The sequence below is a fragment of the Desmodus rotundus genome, chromosome 4 (genome assembly GCF_022682495.2).
Source record: "Desmodus rotundus isolate HL8 chromosome 4, HLdesRot8A.1, whole genome shotgun sequence".
Lineage (NCBI taxonomy): Eukaryota > Metazoa > Chordata > Mammalia > Chiroptera > Phyllostomidae > Desmodus > Desmodus rotundus.
Window position 1 is genome coordinate 24,569,564 of NC_071390.1, and position 8,774 is coordinate 24,578,337.

Consider the following 8,774-nt stretch of genomic DNA (forward strand, 5'->3'; position numbering starts at 1 on the left):
AATAGAGGGAGAGGGGAAGATACCCCAGATGAGGAGTCCCAGTGGTGTCTCAAAGATGGCATTCTGTTTCTCAAAAGTATGCGTATGAATCCCAGTGGGACTAAGGACTTGGTGAGAATATACCAATTAAGAAGAAACTCATCTGAGGTATTAGTTTTTATTGCTGTGCTTTAAAGGTTCTGAACCTCCCCCCTGCCCAAGAAAATAGGTAGTGGGTGGGTAGGGTCCCACTTGGTGCAGGCTCACCTCAGTAGCCATGGGATCCCTCCCTGACAGGTGTTCCAGACGGCAAGTGAGCGGGTGGAGGCCGAGGGCCTGGCGGCCCTCCACTCCCTGACTGCGTGTTTGTCTCGCTCTGTGCTGAGGGCTGATGCTGAGGACCTCCTTGACTTCTTCCTTAGCAACATTCTACAGGGTAATGGGGCCATGGAAGTCAGAAAAGGGAGTGAACAGAACAGAGAGAAATTCCTTAAAGGCCAGTGACCTTTCATGTGTAGCCCTACCATGTTCAGCGATTTGGGATCTGGAACCCTACTTAGAATTAAAAAAAAAAAAAAAAAATCAGTGGTAACTGCTAGCAAACTGTCTCAGGTCTCAGACTCCAGCCTTTATGGACTGCAGGGAAAGCAGGCAGTATTCAGCCTACTCCCCGGTATGTGATGCGCTGCCTCTCTAGACTGCAGGCACCACCTGTGTGAACCAGACATGAAACTGGTGTGGCCTAGTGCCAAACTGTTGCAGGCAGCTGCAGGTGCATCTGCCCGGGGCTGTGACCACATCACCAGCAACGTACTGCCTTTGCTGCTGGAACAGTTCCACAAGCACAGTCAGGTAAGGGAGTGCAGTCTTTTGAGAAAATGCTGGGACCCTTGCTAGGATCCCTTTCTCACAGAGAGAGCTAAGCTTTGAGCTTAGGCTTGGATAGTATGTTTTGGGTTTGTTCCTATTAATTGCTGCTGGTTCCCTTGTTTACTCTTTTCCTGACAGTAAAAGAATAATTCACCCACATCCAAAGTAGCAGAACTGAAATCCTTTAACATAGAGGGGGGGGGTGGCAAAAGTAGGGTTACAGCCTAGACTGGTGTGGCTCAGTGGGTTGAGCATTGTCCCATGAACCGAAAGGATGTCAGATCGATTCCTGGTCAGGGCACACGCCTGGGTTGCGGGCCAGGTCCCCAGTTGGGGGTGTGCGAGAGGCAACCAATTGATGTTTCTCTCACACATCCATGTTTCTCTCCCTCTACTTCTCCCTGCCTTCCCCCCTCTAAAAATAAATAAAATCTTTTTTTTTTTAAGTAGATTTACAATTGTTCATATAGAATACAATAATTAATAAATAATAATACAAGAATGAACTGTTGTGTGTATTCACAACTATAAACCTACTTTTGCCCTGCCCTGTATTCTTGGACTCTTAACATCCCTTAAAACATTACAGAGCAACCAGCGGCGGACAATCCTTGAAATGATCCTGGGTTTCTTGAAGCTACAACAGAAATGGAGCTATGAAGACAAGGGTGAGGTCACCTTCCAGAGCAGGCAAAGAGTACCATGGACAAGTGGTCTCAGAACAGTGGTCCTGTCGTTCTGAGGTTTAGCATTAAAAAAACCCCACTTAACGGGTGAGACCTGTTTATTTTTGTCCCAGTGTACTTCTTGGACATTCAATGGATTAAGCTCTTTATATCTGCCCTGAATTGTCTTTAACATCACTGCTGAGTCAGGGCTTCCCTCTGACCTGGACTGTCTCTCCCCAGGTGAAAGGCCTCTGAGTGGCTTCAAGGACCAGCTATGCTCACTGGTGTTCACAGCCCTGACAGACCCCAACACCCAGCTTCAGCTTGTTGGCATCCGTACTCTCACTGTCTTGGGTGCCCAGCCAGGTACACTTAAGAGAAAGGAAAAAGAGAGGGGTATTGGTCCCTTTCTTGTGATTTCTGTCTTAAGTGAAAAGAAGTCTTAATTCCCTTGTTCTCACTAAAACCCTGGTTGACTTGGGATTTCTAGTCGAACTTTTGGAAGGTTGTGGTGGCTGTAGGGTAAGAGAAATGTGGTTCATATTCCCTTCTGACACAGATCTCTTATCTCCTGGGGACTTGGAGCTGGCAGTGGGGCACCTCTACAGACTGAGCTTCCTAGAGGAGGATTCCCAGAGTTGGTGAGAATCCAAAGAGCGAGACTTCTGACCCATGGCTTTCCCTAGGGGCGGTGGGCCTTATGCTTGGCTCTGGCTGCCAAGTGGTTGGAGACGTGGGGCTATTCTCTTTTCTCGGGCATTAATAAGAAGCCCTGTCCAGGTACTTGAGTCCTGCTCTTCAGGAAGGTGACCTTAGGAGACCATTCCTGAATCTGCCTAATGGCAGGCCAAGGCTCAGCTAATGCTCATCTGCCCTGTGCTCCCAGCAGGGCGGCTGCATTGGAAGCATCAGGAACCCTGGCCACTCTTTACCCTGTGGCCTTCAGCAGCCACCTAGTGCCCAAGCTTACTGAGGAGCTGTGCGTGGGTATGTGTCTTTTATCTTCTGTGACCCACCTCTTCCCAAGGAGGCTGAAGGTCCTTCATGCCATGTGAAACCTTGTCTCCTGGGTTGCTTTCAGGGGAGTTGGATTTGGCTAAAGGGGATGGGCCCACCAAATGCTCCCGGCATTTGCGCTGTCTACAAGCCTTGTCAGCTATATCAACCCATCCCAGCATTGTCAAGGAGACCCTGCCTCTGCTGCTGCAGCATCTGTGCCAGGTGAACAAAGGTAACTACCAGGAATGAACATCAAGGAGCTGGGCTGAATGGGGAGCTGTGGTCAAGTTTGGAGTTGATGCCTCTAAGGCAGTAATTCCAGTGGTGGCTGCACAGAAGAGTCACATGGGAACTCTCAAAATAAAATACTGCCTGGGCCTCATTCAGTCCAACTAAATCAGTCTGTGAGGAAGGATGGGACTTGGGCCACAGTAATTATTAAGAGTGCCCAGTGATTTTCATGTGGAGCCAGAATTGAAAAGTACCACTCTTAAGGCCATGCTTCTCAAAATATAGTCCATCAACCAACAGCATGGGCATCCTCTGAGAGCTTGTTAGATGTGCAGAATCTTGGGCCCCACTGATCAGAATCTGCATTTTAACAGGATCTCTAGGTAACTCGTACACACTCTCTAGTTTGACAGTGTCATATGCTCCAAGGCATAAGTGACTGCGGCAATTGGTACTACAAACCTATACGTGCTCACCGTGGGCCCTCCCTAGTTCCTGTGCGCCCTGCTTTGCATTGCCCAGTCTTTGTGGTAGGTCCAGTCAACAGTGGATGATTACTGTTCCACAGTAGAAAGAACATGACTCAGAGTATGGCCTGGGTTACATTCCTGGCTTTGCACTTTCTGCAACCCTGGAAATACCACTGGTAGTTTCATTGAGTCTCCGTATCCTCTATAATATGGGGGAAATGATCTTTCTTGAGTGATGAAAAATGCGAAACTGTGTGTGAATGCTTCTGCTGCAGAGCCTGGCATAGAGCAGGTCTCAGCTCCAAAAAATAGATGAACCCCCCCTCCTCAAAATGAATTGGGTCTTTAATAAGACACTCTTGATCACTCACCTTTTTTCTTTCCATCTGCTCTATCTGAAATACCTAGAAGTACTTTTAGGAAAACCTTACAGAGAATACTTTCTCACCACACAGGGAATGTGGTTGCAGGACCAAGTGAAGTTATTGCTGTCTGTCAGAGCCTCCAGCAGGTGGCAGAAAAATGTCAGCTGGACCCGGAAAGCTGCTGGTATTTCCATCAGACAACTATACCTTGCCTGCTTGCCTTGGCTGTGCAGGCTTCCATGCCAGGTAACTTTCTCCACCTCACCTCCTACCCTTCTCTGGACTACAGCCTTCCACTAGTGTTGAACAGCACTGCCACCCTTGGGGTTTTGCTGGTACTGCATTTTGTACCACCAGGGGCTTAAGATTTCACTTCAAGCAGTGGGTGCTAACTGACCGACGGCATGAACCAAAATCCATTAGTGTTAGCAGTGCTCAAAAGGATACACACCTTTTCCCTGTTTAATTGCTATGTAATTATTTTAGTTAGAATAAATCTCTAGAGTTAAGTAGGCCTGGTTGGGTTTCATATTCAACTCCACCACCCACTAACTTAGCTGAAGATATTTAGCCTTTCTAAGCTCTATTTCCTCCTTGTAAAGGGGGAGATAAAGAGAAATATCTATATCACAGGGTAGTTAGTTGCTAATGATTAAATAAGATAACCGCATAGTAGCTGGCAACATAGTAACATATGTAGGTATATCGTACTTTGATACATTGTAGCTGCTGTAACAATGAGGATGCGTGAAGATGAGTCCATGGTATCTCTTACGGGTTTGAAAAGGCTAACAGGACTATTTCTGATGTTAAGAATGTTCATATCAGCTGGCCTTGTTTTCCATTGTTGCCCAGTCTAAGGACTGTGCACAGAGTTCTCGAGAGCTCTCTGTAGCCCCTGTCAGACTGCTCTTGCTCTGGTGCCTTGCTTGTTCTCTGGTGTGTGGCACTACGGCAGGACAGGTTAGAAACCACTGCTGTTGTGACTGGACTCGCACTCCAGTCATGACGACAGGACCTGACCATCTCCCCCATAGTCTTAGCTGTGTGCTGTGTGTGTGTGCGCTTTGGTTTTGCAGAGGAGCACTCAGTGATGAGAAAAGTGCTGTTGGAGGATGAGGTCTTGGCCGCCATGGTGTCTGTCATTAGCACGGCCACCACCCACTTAAGCCCTGAGTGAGTATAATCGTGGATGTGGCTTAAACCGGGGGAGGATAGCAGTCTTGGAACAAGAAGCAAGTAGCTGCCTTCTGAGCTGTCCTTTTACCCAGAATCAAATGTGGAGGCAGCTATTTGTCTTGTCAGTTTTGTTGGCAAAGTAAGGGGTTTTTAGCACCATGGACTGTGGGGGTGGGTGAGCCATGGACTGATGTGCATAAGAATCACCTGTGGAGCACTTTCAACTATACAGAGTTCTCTCACTAGATTGTGAGCTCCAGAACAAGGATTTGATCTGTGTGGCTTGCTGCTCTATCACCAGGGCCTAGAATGGGAATGGTTGCTGGCATATAGTATGTGCTGAATGAATATTTGTTGAATGTGTGAATGATCGTGCTGTGACCCATTGACTCGGTGACTCTAATGGGAACCCTCGGGCTACTTTACAACCCTGGCTCCTTGGTGACACCTAGTGCTCTACCCCTAGTTTAGCTGGACAGAGTGTCGCCCGCATTGTGCCCCTCTTCTTGGATGGCAACATCTCCTTTCTGCCTGAAAACAGCTTCCCTTGCAGATTCCAGCCATTCCAGGTGAGGGTCTGATGGATCAGATTGGGTAGAATCCTGGGATTTCTGTCCTTCAAATTTCTAGGGCTAATGTGGGATGGGTATCAGAGCAGAAAAGCCTACCGCTGGCATGATAGGCTTGATAATGCTCTTCTTCCTTCGTAGGATGGCTCCTCAGGACAGAGGAGGCTGGTTGCACTGCTTATGGCCTTTGTCTGCTCCCTGCCTCGAAATGTAAGTGGACACATTTGGAGAGTACCCTAGTGTAACCCTGACAAAGGGCAGTGGATCCCAGGTAACTGGGCTGAAATTTGTCACAGACTAAGTGTTGGTCTACTTTCCCCACCAGAGAATGTGGTTCTCATCCATATGGTCCCTTCTGCCATTTTCTACTGGGCATGTCTTTGAATTCAAGTGTTCTCTGGGCCCGTTACATGACCATGTTTTCTGTAGGTGGAAATCCCTCAGCTGAATCAACTCATGCAGGAACTTTTAGAGCTGAGCTGCTGCCCTGGCTGCCCCTTCTCCTCCACTGTTGCTGCCAAGTGCTTTGCAGGACTCCTCAATAAGCACCCTGCAGGTACCGGAAGCCTCCCTGATGAAATCTTGAAGTTCAGTCCTCATTGTGTTTTAAAAAGGAGCTTACTAATAATACATATAATAGGGTTTCCCAGGGGACAGCCCTTGCGACAAGAGTTAAGACCAGAGTTGGGTAAAGCATTGCAGGAAATAAGAAGATAAGTGGGTACAAGCAGAGTGCTCTGTCTAGTTTTGTCATCCTACTCCCTACAGGGAGCTGTTAGGGGTCATTCTTTATTAGAAGTGGACAACTCTTTTAAATGTGTGGCACCTCTGAGCCACGAAGATACCAGGCTGTTGTGCTGGTGTTTGAGTTGAGTGGGCAAAGCCCATAGCTAAATGATTCTGTTCTTTTCTAATGGCTTCTCAGGGAGCTCTGCATTGAAATGATTTATATTCTTCATTGTTAAAAAAAGAAACATCTAGCCTTTGCATCAGCATCTCCTTCCTCCTTTTTAGGGCAACAGCTGGATGAATTCCTACAGCTGGCTGTGGACAAAGTGGAGGCTGGGCTGGACTCTGGGTCCTATCGTAGACAGGCCTTCACATTGCTGCTCTGGGTAAGGAGTTGGAATGGATTCTGGTTAAACAGAGACAATTATATCTGGTTAAATAAAATTTCTCTACTTGACCTGAAACCGTAAGCATGCTCCGGGTTTGGGGTTTGAGTGTCATTCCCTAACCATTCTCTTCTCTGATTACAGGTTACAAAGGCCCTAGTGCTCAGGTATCATCCTCTTAGCTCCTGCCTTACAGACCGGGTAAGTCCATTCTGGAGACAAGGGAATCTAGGACATAAATAGGAACTTCCTGTTGATCCTATTCCTCCCAGGAATGACTGCCATCCTCTTCTTGGGTATTTAAGATTTTTCTCCCGATAATACAAAAGCTCTCTTTTCTGCAGCTCATGGGCCTCCTGAGTGATCCAGAACTTGGCCCAACAGCAGCCGATGGCTTCGCTCTACTCATGTCTGACTGCACCGACGTACTGACCCGTGCTGGCCACGCTGAAGTGCGGATCATGTTCCGCCAGCGGTTCTTCACAGATAACGTGCCTGCCCTGGTCCAGGGCTTCCATGTGGCTCCCCAAGGTGAGGAGAGTCTAAAAGAAAGGCCCCACAGTTATAGACCTCTCCTTTGCTCAGGTTTAAGACCTCATCAGTGCTTCCTCGGGGCAGTAGTGTGGTCTGTACCTAAAGGGCTCAACTTCCAGATTCTTGCCCGCCTCCTTTCCTTTGGTTCAGATTGGAGTTGAATTCTCAAGCTGTGTGTCTGAGCCCAGTTTCTCCCCTAAGCTTTTTTGTTTTTTACAGATGTGAAGCCAAATTACCTGAAAGGCCTGTCTCATGTACTTAACAGGCTGCCTAAGCCTGTGCTCTTGCCAGAGCTGCCCACGGTAAGCCTTGGAGTCACAGCCTCTAAGTAATGGACCAAGCCATTGTCCCCAGCTGGGCTAAAGAGGGGAGGAGAAGCAGGCTCGTCGTGCATGTGGTCATCCCCGCATTCCTGTGGCTCCGTAGCTGCTTTCCTTGCTGCTGGAGGCCCTGTCCTGCCCTGACTGTGTGGTCCAGCTCTCCACCCTCAGCTGCCTTCAGCCTCTTCTACTAGAAGCACCCCAAGTCATGAGTCTCCACGTTGACACACTTGTTACCAAGTTCCTGAACCTCAGCTCTAGCCCTTCCATGGTATGTTGAGACCCAGCGACTTTTTTTTCATTTTTAAAATATTTATTGATTTTTAGAGAGAAAGGGAGGGAGAGAGAAACATCGATTTGTAGTTCCATTTATTTATGCATTCATTGGTTGATTCTTGTATGTGCCCTGACTGGGGATCAAACACACATTCTTGGCATATAGGGACAACATTCTAACTGAGCTACCCAGCCAGGGCAGGCCCAGCAACTTTTTGGCACCCACAGCTCCCCTTCTCGGGTCTCCACTCACCTCCTCATGGTTGTGTTCCAGGCTGTCCGGATTGCTGCACTACAGTGTATGCACGCGCTCACTCACCTGCCCACCCCTGTGGTGAGTACCTCACACGTTTCCCCCTGGCCCAGAAACTTCTAAGAGCCAGAGAAGTATCTCTTTGCCTTAGTCAAGCATGATTAGTCACCCTGCTGTGTGATGGAGGTATGAACTGCAAGGTACAGATAGGCAAGGATTTGCCTGAATACATTACAATAGAATGGTCATCTGCCAGCTAGCATCCTCTGGAATCCCTAAAGAATATGAAGATTATTAGATGTAGAGGCAGACAAGAGGCATTTTTTCATTGTGTTGGTTGAAGAAGGCTGATTAACCCCTTTTACTCCACAGCTGCTGCCGTACAAATCACAGGTGATCCGGGCCTTAGCCAAACCTCTAGATGACAAGAAGAGACTGGTGCGCAAGGAAGCAGTGTCAGCCAGGGGAGAATGGTGAGTTGCTAGGTCTTGGGGAGAGGGGACTGAAATGAGCCCCACCACTAACACTGCCAACATTATTGTTATCTGCAGGTTTCTGCTGGGAAGCCCTGGCAGCTGAGCCCTCAGTCCTGGCCTAGACTGGTCTGACCATCTAACTTGGAGTTACTAACTGTTGAGCCATCTTGCCAAGGCAGGGAGACCACTGGCCTCTGACTGCCTTTCCCAGAGATACAGCATAAATGCTGGGCCTCTGCTGCACGGCTGTACGAGAAACAGGGATCCTGGTTTCTAGTGGATTCGTGAAGTAACTGAGTGTGAGACTACTTGTGTTTGAAGAAGGATCTTAAGGCTCTTCCATATTTGTATGTCAGAAAAAGATGCTGCTGAGGGGTGAAGGCAAGAGAGTGTGGCCCTGAGGACCAGGGATGGTGCCTGTATGTATATCTGCTGGAGAATAAAGATTTCTTTTGATACTGAGGCTGTCA

The 8,774-nt window shown here is 48.1% G+C and overlaps 1 protein-coding gene across 2 annotated transcripts in view; it reads left to right on the top strand.

Moving 5' to 3' along the window:
* MMS19 (MMS19 homolog, cytosolic iron-sulfur assembly component) overlaps positions 1 to 8,759 on the top strand; it is a 31,987-nt gene extending 23,228 nt beyond the window's left edge. Inside the window, exons 12-31 of one of the 2 annotated variants that reach the window (XM_024563169.3) lie at positions 277 to 415; positions 677 to 831; positions 1,439 to 1,517; positions 1,758 to 1,883; positions 2,077 to 2,158; positions 2,404 to 2,504; positions 2,599 to 2,748; positions 3,673 to 3,828; positions 4,662 to 4,758; positions 5,228 to 5,330; positions 5,472 to 5,540; positions 5,760 to 5,886; positions 6,345 to 6,445; positions 6,590 to 6,646; positions 6,790 to 6,976; positions 7,199 to 7,281; positions 7,406 to 7,570; positions 7,850 to 7,909; positions 8,201 to 8,301; positions 8,380 to 8,759. In XM_024563169.3, the coding sequence (XP_024418937.2) occupies positions 277 to 415; positions 677 to 831; positions 1,439 to 1,517; positions 1,758 to 1,883; positions 2,077 to 2,158; positions 2,404 to 2,504; positions 2,599 to 2,748; positions 3,673 to 3,828; positions 4,662 to 4,758; positions 5,228 to 5,330; positions 5,472 to 5,540; positions 5,760 to 5,886; positions 6,345 to 6,445; positions 6,590 to 6,646; positions 6,790 to 6,976; positions 7,199 to 7,281; positions 7,406 to 7,570; positions 7,850 to 7,909; positions 8,201 to 8,301; positions 8,380 to 8,407 (2,166 nt within the window). In that variant the 3' untranslated portion in view covers positions 8,408 to 8,759. The remainder of the gene's footprint in view (positions 1 to 276; positions 416 to 676; positions 832 to 1,438; positions 1,518 to 1,757; positions 1,884 to 2,076; positions 2,159 to 2,403; positions 2,505 to 2,598; positions 2,749 to 3,672; positions 3,829 to 4,661; positions 4,759 to 5,227; positions 5,331 to 5,471; positions 5,541 to 5,759; positions 5,887 to 6,344; positions 6,446 to 6,589; positions 6,647 to 6,789; positions 6,977 to 7,198; positions 7,282 to 7,405; positions 7,571 to 7,849; positions 7,910 to 8,200; positions 8,302 to 8,379) is intronic. The other variant, XM_024563170.3, reaches the window with a different exon arrangement.
* Positions 8,760 to 8,774: the final 15 nt, after the last annotated feature.